General features: G+C 34.1%; 1 protein-coding gene across 2 annotated transcripts in view; it reads right to left on the bottom strand.

Annotated features, from left to right (window-relative positions):
• Window positions 1–10,148: 10,148 nt before the first annotated feature.
• Window positions 10,149–23,163, bottom strand: part of LOC127880082 (limbic system-associated membrane protein-like) — a 52,084-nt gene continuing 39,069 nt past the window's right edge. Inside the window, exons 7-11 of one of the 2 annotated variants that reach the window (XM_052427309.1) lie at window positions 18,011–18,139; window positions 15,408–15,565; window positions 12,464–12,608; window positions 11,160–11,387; window positions 10,149–10,516 (exon numbers count right to left, since the gene is read on the bottom strand). In XM_052427309.1, coding sequence (XP_052283269.1) covers window positions 10,410–10,516; window positions 11,160–11,387; window positions 12,464–12,608; window positions 15,408–15,565; window positions 18,011–18,139 — 767 coding nt within the window. In that variant the 3' untranslated portion in view covers window positions 10,149–10,409. The remainder of the gene's footprint in view (window positions 10,517–11,159; window positions 11,388–12,463; window positions 12,609–15,407; window positions 15,566–18,010; window positions 18,140–23,163) is intronic. The other variant, XM_052427310.1, reaches the window with a different exon arrangement.

The raw sequence follows: 23,163 nt of genomic DNA, 5'->3' as shown, positions 1-23,163 counted from the left end.
TTTCTTGTCTTATTTAAATTATGTTGCTATTTCTTCTTATGAATGCATTATGCATTATGCATTATACCAGTCATAGCCTGAAACGGTCGTCCTTAAAAGGTGTACTTTTATTTACTTCCTTCACCACTTTTTGTACAAAGTCAAGGAATTCACCGGGTTTCAAACCCATTCCTCGGGCACTCATTTCCTTTAGCCATCGCGCCATTGCAGCTCCATCTTCGTCAGAAAATATTGGCCTTGGTCCATTCCTACTATCAACATTAGCTTCACCACTAAGCCTACGATAAAGGTACCCATAAGAAACACCAAACTGCTCAGCAGCTTTACGTATTGATACCCTGTCACTCTCTATCATTCGTAATGCACGTTTGACACGATACGTATTGTCGGGAGATTTTCTGGAGTATTTTCGCTTCAGCCTCTTTCCCACTGACTGTGCAGGGCTCCCTGGCTTTTTAGGACCCATGAGTCGACTTGACAATTGTCTGAAATGCAAAAGTACAGTATAAATACACATTTACAATAGGATAAATGTTTAAAATATGTCCAATCTCCTTCCAGCACTACATCTTACTATTAATTATTAATCCATATATTTTTCAATATTACAGTTTTGAGTACTCCTCTTGTTTTTTGTTACTCCGCTGGTATACCTTTAAATATTACAACAAATTACTACACGCATAAATATACTTTAAAAACAAACCAAGATGCATGCAACAAATTCTTACTGTATGTTTTAGCCTTGACCTTGTGACTTTGACCTAATGCCTCGTAACTGGTTTGCATAATAGATCTCAATCAGATGCATGCACATGTAAAATTTGGAGAACCAGATCCAAAAAGTTTCATTTAATGAGCAAGGTTAAAGTTTTGGGACAGACAGACAGAATAAACAAAAATCAATCTTATTCTCTGTATTCCTCATTTAAGTCACAAAATAGTTTTATAATTAAATAATTCCAATAAAACAATATATCAAATTTATGAGAAACATGGCACTTTCTCATATAAAAAAAACTTTAGTGGTAGCAGGAGCTTTAAAATATTACAAACACAGTATTTAAACAATACACAACTGTTGTGAGATTTTCCCCAATCAGCTGATCAGCAACTGACATGTACACGAGGTGCAATTTCCATGCCTTTATTTCCATTAATCATTAACATATACTAAAATCACTCAAAGAAATTTAAAAAATAATAATAAATAAACAAAGTCATACCAAATTTACTAGCATTCACCAAGGAAATAAGTCGGTGTAACGGTAAAAATGACACGACTGTAATAGTTACCACAGGGTGATTTTCAATGAAAACACCGTTGAAATTAAGAAGCAAAACTTTGTTATTGCTTGAAATTGATCACTCAATAGTCAATAGCTTTTAGACAAATATTTTAATAAAATTATAGAGTTTATTCGGAATTGCCCGAGATCCGGAACTATCCGACCGACTGTAATGAAGAGGTTTAGCAAGTGGCTAGACGAAAATGTATATATATTAGCTTCGTTCTGGGAAACGGGGCTCCATTCATTTGCTTAATATGTCGACACAGATAAGCCTATACAGTTACAAATGCTGATCAGGGACGACCCTTTTCGCTTAATTTGGATTTTCATGTTTTGATAGGACTTCATTTATACGGAAAACTCCATCAAAAAGAAGAAAAACGTACCTGGTTAACCCTTTGCGAACAGAACATGCTAATCTGAGAAAACACCTTATGCGCACGCATTAAGTCCCGTTTTCCGAGAGGAAGCTCATTTAGGAAGCCAAGACACACAGTGAACTCATTCCAAAGCCCACAAAAAGGTAAAGGTCAAACATATCGTGATGTTGGTTGATATCATTGTATTGAGAGTGATCAAAGGTAACAACGGTGGAAAGCAATGTTGTAGTAAAAGTGTTCTTTTCAGAGCCAGACGAACCTACGTGTATGAAGTATTATATGAAACTTTCGATGTGCTTATGGGAAAATAGGGATCTGAGTTTAACAATGTGAAAACTTCACGATTCTATTTGGTGATACGAAGCTTACCATTTTACGTCAATTGTTTTGTTACGGTATGGTCCCCGACTCTTTATACTTAACGTGTGTGAAAATAAGCATAGTGACTCAGATTAAAATACTTTGCGTTACTCAGGCTGTTTAAAGTAACTCCATGTTATGGCACAAACTCAATGTCACATCATCGCGGAAATCAAAAGATGATTTACCAACCAAGATTCATTCATTATTCAAATTGCTTCAGCATATTTAAGTATCATAATGAAGGTAATCAGCTTGAATTCAGCGTGTTTATCTTTGGGTAATTTATAGGCAGAAAAATTATCACGCACAATATTGTCGATTTTCTCTCTCTCTCTCTCTCTCTCTCTCTCTCTCTCGACTCTTTAGTAACACTCTTCTCCGCATGGCGTTTAAATAAAACACAATTAAGTTACCAATGCCATGAAAATGCCTTTTGTGAAATATTTGCCATAGTTTTTTTGTAACATTGCAAAATGTAGACAACTCTAATGTGAAAATAATACATATACAGTCATTACATATTATATGGTATTACTATTGAATGATTGTATTTTGTGTGTTGATACTGTGCGTACAGCACGGTCTATTCATGGGCTTTTGCAAAAGGTTACTAACTTTTATCGCTCGTTTAACATATTTTCCAAGAGGCACACTTGAGGAACTTGAAATGACATGGTAGTTAATCATTAATGAATATGTCTAAGCACAAGCTAATCATTAATGAATATGTCTGAACACATTATGAATCCCGCGTGAATCCTACAAATAATCCACATTGCATTGTATTCAGTGTAGTAAACGACGAATATAAGTGACCTAGTTATGTTCTTTTTAAAATATAAGAATGATCTCTTAACTGAAAAAAATAATCATTCACGCGAGACGGTCGACAGGAAGCATATTGCGAAAGCATAACATGCATAGAACGATCTTAACTTGGACTAAATGTTGTACATGAAATCCGAATAAACAAGCAAACAAGCACCAGGAAGTTCAAATAAGAATGCAATTCTTAAAAAGCATTTAATACATTTATGCGGAAAACAAAATATTTAAATGACTTAAAAAAAATGTTCCATATTAACGGACGACGACAATGCAGTGTTACGTCACATTCAACTCGTATTGATCCATTCTTAACATGCATATCCATAAAAAAAACACATAGTATTTCGCCTACACAATTGTGTGTACGTCTGTACAAACCGACAACGCCGTTGTGTTTATGCTTGGAGGATTAATTGGAAAATTGCTAACAAGAAATGGAGTATTGAAATAACTGCAGCAATTGTAAATCATCTGATTTTGGCAAGTCGGTTGTTATTCAGACAACATACTCCCTCTCATTAAGGCAACTGTCTCTTTTAATTGCTACGAATTTATTTTGATATCTTCCTACTTTAACAGGCTAGTATTCACGCCATCGAAGGATGAAATTTTCTACTTTTACAAATACTAAAGAATATTTGATTTGCAAACGATTTCAAGAGAGGATTAACACATGCTACTAGATAATCTATGTGTTTATCGAAATGTTCTCTGGCAGAAATTGATGGGAACCAGAAACACCCGCAACAATTATGACGAGGCGATATTATCAAAATATAATTTCTGAAAGTCATAAGTTTGTAAACATAGAAGCTATTTAACTGTAATTCGTCCGAAATGGGCGTTATAACATGTTGATGTTTTCAGTTTACAAAGAAAAAGATGAAATGAACATAATTGTGTGCTACATGCATTTGTTTTTTACCATTTGACACAACTAATCTTCACAAGTTCAATCAGCAGCGTTGCTGTCATAAAGCGGAGAAATACTATGTGATGCATGGGGATACGTCAAGTTATACTTAGAATGTAACTAGATTTATTTTTCATTTTCTTCAATGTCAGAGCTTTACTAAATGAATATGATAAATGCATTCACACAAAACTGTTAATACATATTTGGTCTGTACCTTTTTTTCTGCCTACATAATTCGAAGTTTAGACGACTGTATGGGGGAACGAAAATACAATAATGCATCTATAAATTCCTTCTCATATATCGCGTGTTTAGACGATGAAACACAAGAAAATCACGGGGTATGAGACAATCTAGTACAAAAAGACAAGTTTACAGCAGCTATTATCTAAATTGACTTCGGGTTTGTCAATGCAAATGGCTGTTAAAGAGCTTAGATTTGAATGAGGCCGGCATCTAAGGTTATGATGGAAAAAGCGCTAATAGAATATTTCGTCTCACCGTGCCGTTTCGTATTGTTATAACACCTTAAATCAAGTCAAATTGATAACTATTATGGTGAAAGAATTATGTTTTATTACGAACACACTTAAGTTTTACGGGAAAATAAACGGTTACTCATGAATATGACGTAATGTAAATGAGTGAATTACCGTTAAACCATAAGAAATCTTAAGTTTTCTTACATTCCGAGTTTTTGGAAAACAGTCTGTTAAACCCAAAATAATAATTGCTTGGGAAGAAAACAACCTTTTTTATCGGCTGACACATTTTACATCTGAATGGCAACCTGATAACCGTCAACAGCTCGATTTGTTGGTGTTATGCATGTGCGAAAGAAATGGCATACATTTTACTTCGATCAGTAAGAAAACGCAATCAGAACTTCCACTGTGTGTTTCGGTGCAAACTAACAATTTGTATTACGGTCTATCAAATGCGCATTATAGTAATCTGTGGCCAAAATACAACTTGAAATATATTTTGGTGAAACCAAGCTATACGCACGATTCTTATTCTTTGTAAACATATCCTGAATAATTCATACCAAACTGTTCGCCATATACAAACTTATGTTCGCCCCCCCCCCCCCGCCCCACAAAAAATAGCGTCCGGGCATTTACAGAAATTACGGTTATATACAATAAGTAAACACGACAACGGGATTTTATTGATAAAAACATTGTTGAATGGATACATTATCAGTAATATATATTTATTTAAAATATTCCTTTTATCTTTAAAAAACAATGCATTAATTGGTTACGTCACAGCGTTGTCTCTTTCGTATAAACACTCAACACATTTTTGATCTTCACAATTTAAAAACGGATCTTGTAATACTTAAAGCATTCTCTGAAAAATCAGTAGGAGAAGTAATGAACAGCACAAGATATTCATCTATACGCATGCGAACTATCGATAACGCGGTATATTTATTTGAAGAACACTCGCGATCAACTAATGGTCAACCGTTAATATAGAGTATAACAGGTTACTGCACTATCGTTGCGTAATACATCAGATAATGCTTAGAATAAAAGCACTGATTTGTTTGCCGATAACAACAGATCAAAAATTGTATTCATAAATATACAATACATAACAAGCATTTCATGCGGTCGATAAGCACTACACAACTGAATAAAAAAAACTTACATTATTCAGAAACGTAATTTTACAACTTTTCTTTTCAAAATCCAGACAAAAACGCCTAATATATTAAAAATAGATCCATTCTTTTTTGTCTTTTCACACTGAACGATGTTGTTTTTTTCCTTTTTATGTACTTTGTGATATATAATATAACTATATGTACCTACTATTGCTTATCTATGCTTTTTCATCCGTTATAACATTGTACACTTGCTTTGTTGTTCTTTCAAACTGGAAGATGATGTTTTTTCTCTTTGTACATGTTTTTCTTTCTTTCCAACACACAACTTCATATACTAGTAATTGTAAAGTTTTCAAGAGACTTCACTAACTTATATGTTTTTGCCTGTTGTTGACTACTACTTTATATAACATAAAATATGAGTTGGTTGCATTCTATGCTTGTTTTTTTTTTGTTGTGTCGTATTGCAACTCATTATTGTTACAATTAATATTGTATATGTACTGGTTTGCAATAGGAAATAAAATGTGTTGGGAAAAAAAAGATTCGTGGTTTATCAATAATCTTTATGCATATTATACTCCTAGTAGAGATTTTGGATAGTAATTCAAACGTTTCAGGTAATTGCATACATTCTCTAAAATACCTCCAATATATTTTTGGTGATTTCATAAATTTTCTGTATTTAATATTAACTGATCTTTGTTATAATTTTCATAACATTTTTAATACTTTTTGCCATTAAAAAAACGAACCTGTTTGTTATATTTGAGCTTAGTTATTTGTGTAATGATTGGCTTTTACATTCATAAACATTAGATTTTTGTGCGTTTGATTTAAACAATTTAATTTTGAAAGTGCGCATTCAGCGCTTTGGAATTACGCTGTTAAAGATTGTAGCGAAAAAAAAATCGATTGGTAAATATTTTTAACTGTTTCCTTATTAAAAGTGATATAAGATACATATCTTTTAAATATAATGGATAAGCCTTGTTTTATGAGATGGCGTGAATATTATTACGGAAGAACATAGCCGATATGTTCCCACTAATGGTTTAAAGCTCAACCACCTCTGGTCTTTTTCTGAACAGGTCATACTCATAACTTGTACAATGATGCAGGACGACTTGAAGAAATTTTAAATATTAATTATAATATTAATTATATTAAAACTTTATTTTAGAGGAAAGAAAAATGTACAACGCTTGGTAAACGTATCATGCGAATTTGACGCAAATAATATGGTCCATGTTATTGAAAAACAAACACAAAACCAGTTTGTATAATACTTGTAATATATATTTATATATTTGGAACATAAATGGTCATTTGCATATAAATACTCTGTACAACAACAGTCAAACTGTGCGTGCTTATTGCACGACAAAAGAAGAACCTTGTCCATCGAAAGCATATTTATAACAATAATATATGAACATGAATGTTCAGTCTTTAGCCAAAAGCAACGAAAATTTAAACATATTTTGAACTCACAAACGAACAAATAGGAACGTGTATAATTGCACGAAAGACAATATAAGTATACTCAAATAGACATATTATGAACATCGTGCATTTCATAATAATTGTAAATAAATAGTACGATTTATTGTATTTTTATTAAGAGCAGGTTGAAAGCAGAAATTTATTGATGTTTTTGTTAACAAAGATCTTTTTTGGAATATCGCTTCTCGTTTCTGCATATTTTACAATCACAAACAGAAATGACATAAAATAAACTAAACCAACCTTTTTATAGTAACATGATAACAACAATATTTATAAACACTCGGACATGGTTAACTTAAAATGAGAATAAATGGTAAATGTCGCATTTGTATCACGCTGTTTATTTACAAATTTGGCAAAAACTTAAGTTCAACAACCTGACGGAAATCTAATATACGTCATTATCAACGCAGTTCAAACCGAGTTTTAAGTTGTATTTTAATGGATTGAACATATGTGTAATGATTGAAACATAGCCATTTTATTGTAATGACATGCTTTGTCTAAATATCTAAATTTTAGATGATTTTACACTGCAAAAAATTGTATTCTTCAAGCATAACTTGATAAAACGAAATATTAAGAACCATGCTAGATAAGAAAATGTAAAGCCCCACTCCAAGCTGTAAACAACGTGTTGTGTCGTTTAAAACTTTGCCTTAATGCTTGACACTATATTGAGGAATTGACGAAAACCGGTTAACGTTTGAACGGCAACTGAAAATGATACCATGAAACCTTTCGTAATGGAGGACTGGAAAGCTCCTGACCCAACATCAACGTCACAAACACCATTAAAGAAACCTGACCAAACATCTACGTTGCAAACACCATGAAAGAAACCTGACCAAACATCTACGTCGCAAAAAAACGAAAGAAACCTGACGAAACATCTACGTCGCAAAAAAAACGAAAGAAACATGACGAAACATCTACGTCGAAAAAATAACACGAAAGAAACTTGACGAAACATCTACGTCGCAAAAAAAACACGAAAGAAACATGACGAAACATCTACGTCGCAAAAAAAAGAGAAAGAAACCTGACGGAACATCTGCGTCGAAAAAAAACGAAAGAAACCAAACGAAACATCTACGTCGCAAAAAAAGCACGAAAACAACCTGACGAAACATCTTCATCGCAAACATCATGAAAGAAACATACGCAGCATGGTATGATATGAAGCTGCGTTCATCAGGAGACCCGTTTTCGGATGACGTGGCCCATTTATATTCTACAGATATAAAACCAGAATCAAACATACATACCGAATTGCTATGTTTATAGCTTTTGATCAGCAACATCATTATCATACGCTAATCTTTTTACAGAAACATGTTGAGGCTATTCGCATACAATATTGTGTATCTGCAAATAACACATTTTACAATTGCTATTTACAAAAGTGTACAGTATAATCAAACAAACACCAACAGTGTCACTTGCTTGCTTTCCGCAGGCGAAGAGGTCATACGTCTTTTAAACACATGCCTGGATACCTTTGTGTTATGTATAAAATTCAGGATTGAATTCTCTATATTGAATTCAGGATCAGTCCAACGCACTTTATACTTTCTCTGTCAACACACCGTGTGTTCATATTTATCATCGGAAATATGACTGCTTCTTTAAAAAAGTACGAGTTGTAGATTTTGTAATGCAACGTATTTCCAAATCGGTAAATGTAAACCAATTAACACTATTGAAAACCGTGCAATCGACTAACGCATCGTCTGCGGATCATCCATCGGCTGCGGAAGTGTATACATGTCGGGTGAAAGCGGAGTGTAAGTATTTCCCTATTCTTTATATTTTACGTATTGAATGGAGCAGATTTGCTTAAATCTTTCAGAGCCTAAGTAAGAATGACTTTGTGAACGTAATCCTTACCTTCCTAGCTGCTTACTTAAAAAGAAATCCGTTAGAATGTGGACAAAAATCAAACAAAATTCACCTATCTTTCTGTCAAACTCTAATTACACAGGATTTAGACCAAAGATAAATATGAACAACATTTTATTGAAATATTTAATAATTTCTCTTCGGTTATTCCAAATTACAGCATCCAACATGAACACACAACATTTTTATCAACGTTTAAATTCGAGTGGGGTTGGAAAAACGGCTCAAGACAACGGCCGCGGCTACTTATTAGATGGTCATGACATCGGCTACGAAAATAAATTATGCTCAGGCCATCGGCTGCGGCAATCAAAATTGACATGATGAGATGTGGACGTAACTCATTGCCCATATTCGATAGAACTATCAGATATTTTGATCACAAAAACAGTTTTAAGATTTTCATTCGTATTTTGAAATAAAATGGGATGGGCGAGTGGATTTCGTTTAAAATAATTCATACTTTGATATTATTGAAACAAGTCATTTACACGCAATAATGTAAATCTTAAAACTGTTTTTGTGATCAAAATATCTGATAGTTCTATCGAATTTGGTCAATGAGTAACGTCCACATCTCATAATGCCAATTTTTATTGCCGCAGCCGATAGCTTGAGCATAATTTTATTTTCGCAGCTGATGTCATGACCATCTAATAAGTAGCCGCGGCCGTTGTCTTAAGCCGTTTTTCCAACCCCACTCGAATTTAAACGTTGATAAAAATGTTGAGTGTTCATGTTGGATGCTGTAATTTGGAATAACCGAAGAAAAATGATTAAATATTTCAATAAAATGTTGTTCATATTTATCATTGGTCTAAATCCTGTGTAATTAGAGTTTGACAGAAAGAGTGGTGAATTTAGTTTAATTTTTGACCACATTCTAACGGATTTCTTTTCAAGTAAGCAGCTAGGAAGGTAAAGATTACGTTCACAAAGTCATTCTTACTTAGGCTCTGAAAGAGCACACTCAAATCTGCTCAATTCAATACGTAAAATATAAAGAATAGGGAAATACTTACACTCCGCTTTTACCCGACATGTATACAGTACCGCAGCCGATGGATGAACCGCAGACGATGCGTTAGTCGATTGCACGGTGTGAATTGTAGTCATAGTAAGTACAGCTAAATATTAAATAGAACAATCCCGTAAACATGTGTTTTTGTTCTAAGAAAAATGGGCATAATGCATGTGCGTAAAGTGTCGTCCCAGATTAGCCTATGCAGTCCACACAGGCTAATCAGGTACGACACTTTCCGCTTAAACTAGATTTTCGGCAAAAAGGGACTTTCCTTAAACGAAAAATACCGTTAAAGCGAAAAGTGTCGTCCCGGATTAGCCTGTGCTGATTGCACAGGCTAATCTGGGACGACACTTTACGCACATGCATTAAGCCCAGTTTTCTCAAAACGCGTCACATATGTTTTTGGTTTTATGCAGTTTACATGTCAGTTACGCTTGAATTAGCGGACACGTTGAGCAAAAGGTAAATAACGTCTAAAGTTTAGAACGGTCGAATAACTTCAAATAAATTTGATTTAAAAAGTACATCAATTTCAATGATTTTTAGAAGTAAGAATGTGGCGACTTCGTCTCAACTATCGAAGAAGGGTTAGAAACAATGACGTTATAAGGCCGATGACATGAACGCGTGACGTCACACTAGTGGATCCTGTTCTTGATCCCAACGGTAACGTTTCCTCGCCTGCAATGCAATGTAACCATTATATCATGGTTCCGATTTATAATGGGCATAATTATTGTATAGTTGCAAATTATTATGAGCATAAGTACTGCGACATTGCAAAATGTTATGGATATACTTAATTCATTATAACAAATGCAGTTCCCATAGGAATTTCATAATTGCTGAATTAAAGAGGTATAATACGGAAACTTTTTTGTCGTGGAAACCGTGAAATGGAAAACGTTTACTCGATTAACCGATTTAGACTAATAGTATTTTGCAGTTTTTAGATTACAATCAGTAAGTTTTTTCTCTAGTTTGATAGTTTCTCTATTTTCCTTACTTTAGGCTTTATGGCCGTTGGTATACATGAATACCGGCTCTAGTAAGTACACTGCGATGATAGATAGCATTTTAGCTCATTACAATATTTTACACAGTCTAATCTCAAAAGCGTACGTGTAATACTCCAATGAAGTTGATATGATTTAATCATCAAGTTATTTTCACATGCATATTTAAAAATAGATTCACCAAGTTTGCATAATAACCACAAACCAAAAAACATGCTTTAACTAAAACTGTTGTAAAACGGTATAGTCGTGATCCGCCTTAAACACGCAAGACAACACGTTGTTGTGTCCAACAATAAATGTCTTACTAGGTTGATAGTGATTGTTAGGGCCTTTATCCACAGGTCTGGGATGCTGGCTCCCTTTCCGATCGCCGCCGTTAAAGCCCGTATTGCCGGAGCTGGTTCCGGGTCCATTCACGCTAAAGATTTGTTGTTGGCCGGGCTTAAGTGGGATATTGTTCGTTATTTGGGGAGTAGGATAAATCAATCGAGGCTGTTGCGTAGTGGTTTTCGGCTTCGTATTTATCGAATAATCTGCAATTATAATAGTATGTTTGAGAGAATTTAAAAAGTAATATAGAATAAATATACATACTAGAATATCAGAATAATAGAAATACACATAAAGAATCCATGTTCCTTATAGTAATAGCAAACATTTCAACGCTAGATATGGTCTGATAACATAAATTTAATAAGATACAAAAAGCTTTTTTTTTCTTTGTATGACAATACATTCAACACATATCCATGTACTATGATGTTAGTGTTCGCGTGTCTTATGAATATATATAATTGCAGGAAATTTAAATTGAATATATTGTGCCACACAAAAACGAGCATTTCGTTACCATACCGCAGCTAGCGTTGAAATTTTTGCTATGTTTTTTTTTATGGGTAAATTTTATTTTATGAAATATTTTGCGAAATACTCGTAGATTATCTATTTTACCTTAACCATAGACAAGTATTTGTCACAATCATGACCTAGCAATAAATCAGCGGTTCACAAAGAGAGTCTCTGCTGCTTTTAAACAAAGATGGTACTTTTATAGTACATTTATTGCATGATACAAATTGGAAATTGCAAAAAATTCGAACCTTCTGATTGCAATGTATTGGCATACAGGTCCACAAGACACGTGCGTATTCATAGATTTAAAAAATGCATAAAGCTATGTTTAATAGATAACCCATTTATGCCTAGTGTCTAGAAAAAAAGCGTTGGCAAACAGCGTAGACCCAGATGAGACGCCGCATGATGCGGCGTCTCATCAGGGTTTGCGCTGTTTGCTTACAGAAATTTCTGTAAGAAATATTCTAAATATAGAAATAAATATACTAGACATCCCTAATTTTGGAAATAAATTGATCCAATTTAGAAGGATGAGAGAGTCCACTAGGCATACATGGGTTAATATATCACGATCAAACGTGAGATAGCAAGTAGTCGATACATGTTCGGAGAAATATATTTATTACGAGTAACTTTTTGTACAATTAACCATAAATATATTTATAGTAAATGAATTCGTTTTCATGTATTATGTGGGTAATAGTAACGTAAGAAAACAAACAAGTATGGAATAACGACTTAAATGAAAACTCACCATATAGAATCATGGAGTCTTGGTCTCTTCCAATTCTATTTTGCGCATAGCAAGTGTATTCGCCATAGTCACCGTGTTCAATATTTTTTACTCGCAGACTGAGTGTTTTCTTTGTGCTGTCCTCTGTACCACTATACATCTCCACCTGAAATGGTATAAGAAAAAGTAGCCCTCTGTATTACTATGCAATGATCATCAGAAACCATTCCAATTAAATGAAACTAGCTCTCATAAAAAAATATCAACACAGAAAAGGTGTCTGTACGACCAACCGTTGACACAAGCCAAATCGTAGTTCACTGTACAACAAAACAGCCTCCGTATGAATAAAGACAACGAAAAAGTTATTAAGTCTACAATTGATGTAGTCTATACTAAGCTATTTTACACGGACATACGCACATTACATTTTATTAGATTACACGTTAACATATAACGGGAGATGTAAAGGTTACAAAATCACTTTAAGGAAATTTAGCCGTGATGACTCCTGCATTGCTTTCGAAACTGACAAAGGCTTTATGCATCGTAAGGTTGTACAGTGGCACAGAAAACATTTTATTTGACCTTTGTAAATATTTAGTAATTGTAGTATATTGCGTAATATATAAGTAACTTTCACAAAACATTTGGCCTCCTGAGATTTATAATGTCATCGCAACCCAAATGTATACCTTCTTTTGTTTAATATCTTAAAGATCGCGTTATGTTTGGCGGATGATAGAAAAACGGTTGTGCAATGATTGACCTTAACATTGACTTCTGGCAAAAAATAGAAGATCGTGCGTAGTCCTCACATTTTCTTTTATATGTATATATACCATATGCGTTTTAAACACTTTCAGTTCTTAGTTATCGAAGGGTCCTTTTTTGCGGACGGACAGGCACATGGACATACAGGATGCACGGACATTGGGACAAGGTAAAGCACTTCACGTGATTTGCTGTTAAACGAGTGTAACAAAAGACCATGTCCAAAAAAATGTCGTTGTTTTTCAAGGCGCTAGTGGTCAAGTATTTTATGTCAGATAATTGAAAACTTATTATTGACTAAATAATTAAAAAGAGCTTAAACGTTTTGTTGCAAAACTAAATTACATGACGAATCAAATTTAATTCTAACGACTTGTAACATTGCCAAACGTTTTTTGATGGACCTCCAATCAATTAATGTTCCACAAATTAAAATACAATTGCACATTTTGCAAATGACCACCTTTGATTCCAACTTCAACGATTCATGCTAGAGGTTGAAACCAATTGTAGATAATAAATATCAATTTAAATCTAATTAAGTTCGTCTTGGTATGGTTCACACCTCGCCCATGATACATGGCTGTTAAGAATAATTGACGTGTCTCATTAGCAGTTAATCTTATTCGTTCTTAAAAGTATAATCGCTGTTAAACATCCTAGTGTCATTCAAACTGCGTTATGTTCTTGTAAATTAAGGTATACTTGCACGCATCAGTTACATAATTTAACTCCGGCATTTTGATTTACAATAGCAAAATGCGTTTAAAGGTGCTACGGAAAATGAATACATAGCTAGTGTATTGAAGAATTCTGAAAAGCAATCACTCAAAGCATTGCATACAGTTTAAAGGCTATAAGTGTTATTAGAAAGTTACTTTTATGAATGAATGAAAGATTATGATACGCAACATAAAAAACAAATGACAGCAAACCAGAACAAAATGGCATATACATCATGGGATGTTGTGTTAACAATTCGTATATGTCCCGTTCAAATGTTCGCGTCCAATGGATAGATTGGCAGACGGACAAACGTACGTATGATTGTCATCATTATCGAATACATATCGTCGTTGTTCTTCGAAAACCGCGTACTAAGTCAAATTTGGCGCAAAATGTTATTTGTTTTTATAAGAGCGGCGGGTTCACGGGTCATTTTCTGCGAAAATACTGGATTTCATATCCAATTGGAAGGCATAGTTATGAGCACGTGAGAAAATCCTGAACACTCATTGGTGCACTAATTGTTTCTGCAAAAACTGCGTAAGTCAATTTTTCCAACTTTTCAAAAAACATTTTTTAAATATTTTTAAGTTTTATAATATATTAATTTAGATAGTCTTAATTAAAATGGGCATACTTTTTATTTATGAAAATATAAAAGCCTGTAGTTGTTCTTAATTCTAAAAATGGACTTACTCAGTTTTCTCTTTAATATTTGGTTCCTTTTTTAGACTATCTAAATTATTTTTTTTTAAATGTTTTTTTTGCCTATTGAAAAGTTGTAAAATTTAACTTACGCGGTTTTCGAAGAACAGCGACGATATGGCAATTCGATTGCCATCCGAAACAAATTATCTCGAATAAGAATATGGACGGACAGAAATAGCGAAAATATGCAATGTTTCCTTTTTAAAAAAAGTAGTATTTCGATCGTTGTCACGGCATAAATGTGCACAATCCACGAGCTGGATGAAAGGAATTAATTCACGAGGATAACAATTTCATCATACTTATCAAAGGCTTTAGATTTAGCAGATCACGCATTCTGCTTATAGGATGCTTTCCATTTCTAGAGGCAGAAATCATAAAGGCTGCTATATACCGTTTTCAAGGCGTATTTAACATGTCTCTTTGCGCTCATTTTAGGTGTGTTGTTATCCCTCTGTAAATTATTTAATAGATTATCACTTTCATGTTTGATGTGAAAAAAAAATCAGTGTGGTATCACAAACCAATGTAGATCAAAACAAAGTTAAGAACCAAAATACATTAAAATACAAATGAAAATTACATCCAATGTACCATTTTGACAGTTTTAATATGCATAATTGATTGGAATTATTAGAATAAAACTTCCAGGATTGCTTGAATCACGTACTAGTATTTGATCGGTTTGTCTCTGAAGTTTTGCTTATCCGGCCGAGAGCTTGTGTTTTAAACGTATTCACAGACCCGGGTAACTCACCTCGTATTTTTTCTCCTTCCGTGTGAGGTCAATCTCGTCGTTATCCTTCATCCAGTAAGCGAGGCCGTGCGGGTATGCCGTGATCTCGCAGTCTAGTATAGTCTCGCGGCCCGATAATTGGCCGATTCGTTTCGTCGGCAACGTAACTTCCGGTGCGACTGAAGGGTTATGCGGAAATGAAGAGCAAAAAGATCAATTACATGCGAAAGTCATTGGATTTCTATTTATTTTATACATTTAAACAATCAAGTTAAAAATCACAAACAAAACAAACAACATTTTGCTTTGTGAAAGGAATTAGATGCTACACTTATTTTTTTTTCAAACATCAAACTCTTTAGAGTTCGCATGATATTTTCTTATTTTTCTGGGGGAGCAATATGTAATACTGTTTAAAAAGTCATAATACGCAAATTATAAAAACTTGCAAGTTTTATTAAAGTCTTATATAATTTCCCGTTATTATACTTAATATCAAGGATCACATTTCTATTATTGCTATGAAACCCTCATGTACTCACATTCCACGAATTACTTGATCTTCTACTGACTGGTTATGTTAACCTTTTTGTGCCTAGCGTCTAGAAAAAAGGCATAGGCAAACAGCGTAGACCCAGATGAGACGCCGCATGATGCGGCGTCTCATCAGGGTCTGCTCATTTTGCTTAAAGGAATTTTTATATGAAATATTCAAAATATAGAAATAAATATACTAGACATCCCTAATTTTGGAAATAAATTGATCCAATTTAGAAGGATGGGAGAGTCCACGAGACATAAATGGGTTAAATTTCCTATGAATTCCTGTTGCTTGACTCATATTCCAGCAATAAATTTGTTTGGATAATTGCCCTGAAACCCTGTAGCTATACTCACATAACAGAACTACATTGATCTACGGTTGTTATGAAACTCTGTTGCTATAGTCCGATTCCATGAATACCTTGATCTACATTTGCGATGAAAGCATGTTACTGTCGTCACGTTCCACGAAAACCTTGATCTGATGTTAGTATGAAACCCAGTTGCTTAACTCTAATTCCAAGAATACCTTGATCTATTCTTGCTATGATATCCTGTAGCGATACCCATATTCCACGAATACCTTGATCTATTATTGCTATGATATCATGTAGCGATACCCATATTCCAAGAATACGTTGATCTATTGTTGCTATGATATCATGTAGCGATACCCATATTACAAGGATACCTTGATCAATTATTGCTATGATATCCTGTAGCGATACCCATATTCCAGGAATACCTTGATCTATTCTTGCTATGATATCCTGTAGCGATACCCATATTCCACGAATACCTTGATCTATTCTTGCTATGATATATGTAGCGATACCTATATTCCACGAATACCTTGATCTATTCTTGCTATAAAATCCTACTGCTCGATACTTATATCAAACGACCGCCATTAACGACTTTTGCTATTGATCTCCTTGTCTTCACTCACATTTCCAGGAATACATTACTCTGCTGTTGATACGAAACTCCATTCTGTCGCATTCCAAGAATACCTGCTCTACTGGTATGAAACCCTCTTGTTATTCTTTAAAGGGGCCTTTTCACAGATTTTGGCATTTTTTAACTTATTCATTAAATGCTTTATATCGATAAATGTAAAAATTGGATTGTAAAAGCTCCAGTAAAAAATCAAGAATAAAATTAAAAAAAGGAAAAGAACATTGCCCGGACCAGGTTTCGAACCAGTGACCCCTGGAGTGCTGCCAGAGTCCTGAAGTAAAAATGCTTTAGCCTACTGAGCTATTCCGCCGAGTGCACATGTTGAACGTATTTTATACCTTATATAAGCAATCTTCGTAGTTTCACAAAATTTAACGACAAAAACAGAACTCTCCAAATTATTCAATCGTTTCGCGTTGCAACGCTTTAAAATTTTTAGGTTTTAAAATCGTCAAAAGATGCATATAATGGCTCTATTAGACCATGGTAAATGTTCAGTATTACTGTTTCCTCACAAATATCATAACTAAAACGAAAATTTGCGAATCTGAAACAACTTTTTTCAATTTTGTCAATTTACCAAAGCGTGAAAAGATCCCTTTAAATCCAAAATTAAATAAATAAACGATGAAATCCTGTTACTATAATCGCATTCCACGAATACTTTGATCTTCTGTTGATTGTATACAACATTTATTTTAAACTTCCACTTATACCAATTACTACGGTTGTTATGGATTCCTGTTTCTAAACTTACATTGTACTAACATCATCAACTACCGTGGTTATTTACCACACATTCCACAACAACACTCCTCGAATTCTGACATGACTCTCAGATGCGATACTTAAATTCTACACAACTATCATCTACCGTGTGTATAGTTCCACGTTAAACTCATATTCAACGACAACCATCATATTTTGTCGTTATAGATACCACTTGCCATACTAGATTCCACGATCAACACCATCTACTGTTGTTATAGATTCCCCATTGCTATTCTCAATTTCACGACCACCATAATCTACTATTGCTATTAATCCCTATTAATATACATGTAGTCGCATTCCACGAATACTAAAATCTACTGTTGCTGTTTGTAAGTTGCTATACTCACATTCCACGAACACCTTGATCTTTCGAGTGACGGCAGGGTCCACATTGTTGTAGGCGACGCACTCGTAAGAGCCGTCACAGTAGCGCGACACGTTATGGATGATCAGAACCTCGCCCGCAGTTCCGATACCTACAAGCACGGGTAACACGGGCATGAGCGGGCTCTCACGTAGTTTATGTGGGTTGGGGCGTACAGGATACTTGGTACCATGTGCCACATGTGTACGTGTGCACAAAATTGGTTTGGTTTAAATAAATGAGTCGTGGTCTGAGTAAACTGGGCATAATGCATAATGCATGTGCGTAAAGTGCGCAATCCGCACAGGCTTATCAGGGACAACACTTTCCGCTCTTATGACATTTTTCGTTTAATTTGGTTTGGATTTACCTATGATATCATACTGACTAGATGGTCCCTGTAATGATGTTTCTATTGGGCTTTTTACTCACACTTGCTAATTACCTGCATGGCTTATTAATAAGGATACATATAGGATCTGGCACGAGTTGTCATATCATACCATATTTTATTAAACGAGTTCAGGAATTTTGTTAGTAAGCGAGCCTTTGGCGAGCTTTCTAACAAATTTCCAGGACGAGTTTAACAAAATATGGTATGATATGACAACGAATGTCAGATCGTTTTTATCACATGCTTTTAAATGAGCAAATTAAATAAATATTTACGCAAACATAATGACAAATCTCGAATATTGTTTACATTTCCTGACGTCATTTGGAATGCCTCGGCTTTTACAAAGCAAAATAACAAAATGCGATTGGTCAATAAACGAAAACTAAGCCAATGAAAACGCTTAAAAATGTTGTATTACACATATGAAATATAAAAATATATAATGGTTGTATTAGATTGGAACCAGAGTATAGCACGTGATACTTGGTTATATACGTAATTGAACTTAAACATATTTGTTTGTTTTTTCATGAAATGCATTTGAAATTTGAATTTTAAAAAATTGGCGATATTTCGTGACTTACTTTAATTAACTAAGTTTCTGCGCCCTTAGTTGGCAGTCAATGAAATGGTGCTTAATGAGTCTTACATTTATGGCACTTGGTAAAAAGAATTTCCTGTACATTCCATTTATATATATTTCCACGTGCATATTGTAGCATATGATAGCAACACCGAAAGGGTACTGAGGTATTACGGTGTAAGTTTCGACATGCCCGACCTTTGTTCAACATAAATATTCTTACATAAATGCGTAATCAACTTGATAAATTTGGAAAACAATGATTTATTAATCATCACTTCTAAACATGTTTTCGAGGGCAGCGAAGGTCACCCATATTGTCCCAAACAAAGATCGGGCACGCAGTTTAGGTTATATAGTAAACTTAAGATACCACGAAATCAAAAGGAAACGGGAAGGATAAAGTAATACGATTGGAATTGTTATAAAATATAAAATAGTAACATGAACCAAATAAGCAAAATTACATTGATATATTAAAATAAATATAATAGCATGTCTAATATATTATAAATTTAGGCAAATATACAGGAAAATCAAACCAATAATTTTTAGCTGAGAAGATATTGGTGTAGAAATATTCGTGTCGCAAACAAACACAGACTTCACAATTCACACATGTCTAACCTAACATACCTAAGTCTAACTAATCTAACATATCTATTACACGTTTACAAGTTATAACGAGGAAATATATATTAATTTTACGATAAGAAATAGTTTGCTGTATATAAAACCAAAGTTGTATATTGAACTTTCGAGTATTAAAAAATTCGTTCGCTTTTATGGAATCTTTTGTTCAGATATTCTCTTTTTAAACGAAAATCCAGTCTTGGCGAAGAGTGCCGCCCATGATAGGCCTGTGCGGAATGTACTTGATATTCTGGAACGACACTTTACGCACATGCATCAAGACCGGATTTTCCGTAACGTGGCTAAATTATATTTGCAAGTTCATTCATACAGCTGTTTGCACAATTGGAATTTCTAAAAGCATAACCTGTTACACATCAATTATCTAACATCTATTTCTGAGAGCAGCTTACATGTAAATGATGAAGTTAACAAATTGTGTCTTGTTCTGAGAAAACTGGGCTTAATTCATGTGCGTAAAGTGTCGTCCCAGATTAGCCTGTGCAGTCCGCATAGGCTAATCAGGGACGACACTTTCCGCTTTTATGGTATTTTAAGTTTGAAGGAAGTCCCTTCTTACCGAAAATCAAGTTTAAGCGGAAAGTGTCGTCCCTGATTAGCCTGCGCGGTCTGCACAGGCTAATCTGGGACGACACTTTACGCACATGCATTATGACCAGCTTTCACAGAACAAGACACAATTGTTAACATTACGATCTCAATTTATTTATAGTTTCATTATGAAATAGTTAAATGAGTTCGAAAAAAAATTAATTTCTCTTTAAAAATTGTCATTTAAACTAAGATTCAAATTGGCTTCTAGTACGAAAAAAATTCTATTGAGCCCCATAATGTAATATAATATAGCATTCGCCGTACTGTGTTTGTCAAAAGTAATAGGGAAATGTAATCGTCCGAAAGTAGGATCCAACATTTTATAATTTCAAAAGTCTCTCACAACTACGAACAATGTGACAACAAGTTTCACTCGCTAAGCTATTTGCACTATAAAATGCCTATCCATTGCGAAAAGACAGCAAGCTGAGGGACTTGTGACTAGATGTCGAGCGACACGTTCCAAATATTGTATATTAATTTGTTACACAAGGACAAGCCATTATATTTCTATGTTTTAATTTTGCAAAACATTTGCTGAGTCAGCCTGTATGCCATTGGTCGTCGAATTAATCTTCAAAACAATTTAAGAGATGGGGTAAACTAATTTAAGTACTTAATGCGCAATAAACACACGTAAGATATACAATATACATGTGACAAACAGTATAATATTATCCGCCTATCCCGGGTAAATTTTAAATTGTATATACGTATGAGAGAAAAACAATACATACGTATTAACAATTAAAACTCGGGTAAGTCAAATGCATTGCACATTGCAACGCATCATTGTAGCTATAACGTAGACATTGCACATTGCAACGCATCATTGTAGCAATAACGTAGACATTGCACATTGCAACGCATCGTTGTAGCTATAACGTAGACATACAGACTTCCTCCTATCATTTGCTGAAATAATACTTCTTTCATGAGGGCTGATTTAAGTATGGGACATGGATACCATATTGATGTTTCTCCAAAGCCATTCGATAAAATATATTTTATATAACAAGCATACGCAATATTTTAAATTGTTGTGCCTTCATTTCTCGATATGCGTTTGGCGTCTTTTTTGTGCACGGAATAATACCGTTTCTCCTCAAAATGAATGTTTAACAAAAGACGTCAATCATGATTGAAAACCCCAGTCCACCAACAAGTGTTTAATTCCAAATGGCGTTTATTCTATTTAAACCATATTCTATATTTAAAATGCAAATATTATGTTTATGTTTGAAACAAAAATTCAATACATACTATCCACACTGGAATGAAAATTTCCAAATCGTTCTTATTTGATGAGGTTCATCCAATTTAAATGCATTGATTTGATTTTATTTGTAAGATGTCCACTAGAAATGGTTTCCGCGAGAATTATTTTAATCTACTTACCTGGAAAATCTGGGCTTAAATGCTTAAATAGTACCATCCACACATTTTACTCATTCAATAATCAACGATATTCACACAACTGATAGCAAAATGTAAAAGCATATTCAACATATTTACATTTCTAAACGGTCCCCTGCTCAAACTACAAAGTTGTGACGTCATATAAACACGTGATCAAAGCAGATTTTGTTTCTACAGCAACACTCTAGTGTGCAACATAGATCAATACCGTCCGACTCTAAGTAACCAATGATATTGCGAGCCTCGCTGCTATCCGGTAAAACATAATCTGCAACGGTGGGAAAATTACGAGTCAAATAAAACATTGGATTAAAATAATAGGAATAGGGAAATAAACGAACGAGCAGTTGGCAAACGGAATTATAATATGAAAAAAACGAACATTAACTGGGTAAATCAGTTTATGAAGTCTTTTAAACTTGTTATTTATATGATATTGACAAAAAGATATCAGAATACATAAAACACAAACATACGTGAAACCTCTACACTGTGCGGATGAATGTAATAGAACTGTAAAATGGCAAATCAAAACGGTGTATTATTTCCGTTGACACACAAAATTAATTATAAAATCAAATACATTAAAAAGAATACAGATTTCGATATTAAAACACAAGAGGGAAGTTGTGTGAATTCGATGGCTTAAATACTGTGACCTACTTTTGACTTTGAAAGCATGGGAATACTTACACAATTTTGACGCTGAAGGAAACTTAATTTAAATAGGAAACTCAAAATAGTACGTACCTCGCATTCAGTTATCTGGATACAAGCTTTTATATCCAGCAAGCCATTCGATGTAGTTAATGAATGTTTAAATAATAGTTCGATTTATCTTTTATAATTTAAAAAAACAAGAACACCGCATAATGGGTGCCAACGCTCGGCTGTGGGTGCAATTTTGAATAAATGAAAGCTTGGTCACAGTGACCTTGACCTTTGACCTTGTGACCTGAAAATGGGTGTGGTGTGTAGAACTCATCACGGTGAAGGTACATGTAAAGTTTCAAAGTTGTAGGTGCAAACACTTTGATTTTAGAGCCAATGTTAAGTTTTTAGCACGACGCCGGCGAACGACGAGATGGCTATGACAATACCTCTCCGAAAACAGCCGAGCTAAACATGTTTTTAGAGTTTTCTTATGTTTGTTTCTTTCCTTTAATACGAAATGGGTATCCGTTATAATTCAATATCGCATGTTACTAGGTACAAAATGATTTTGTCACGTGACCATGTTTTCATACACGATTCGTTTGAGTACTGTTAATGTAATTGTTGGTTTTAACGATGAGTTAGTAGTAGACATGTTAATCACAACACAACAAACCTTGTTAGAAGCAAACCTGTGTTTGTTCCGACAATAAATCATGCAGCTGGACAGTTCATATAAATCGTATGATATACGTAACATAACGCAACACTAACACGAAACGTTACATTAAATATTATACAAAACCATGAATATTGTAGACATAAAATATTCTGA

This window comes from Dreissena polymorpha, chromosome 4 (genome assembly GCF_020536995.1).
Source record: "Dreissena polymorpha isolate Duluth1 chromosome 4, UMN_Dpol_1.0, whole genome shotgun sequence".
In the NCBI taxonomy this organism is placed as follows: domain Eukaryota; kingdom Metazoa; phylum Mollusca; class Bivalvia; order Myida; family Dreissenidae; genus Dreissena; species Dreissena polymorpha.
Note: the sequence above shows the minus strand (reverse complement) of the source record. Positions and strands in the feature narration are given on the sequence as shown.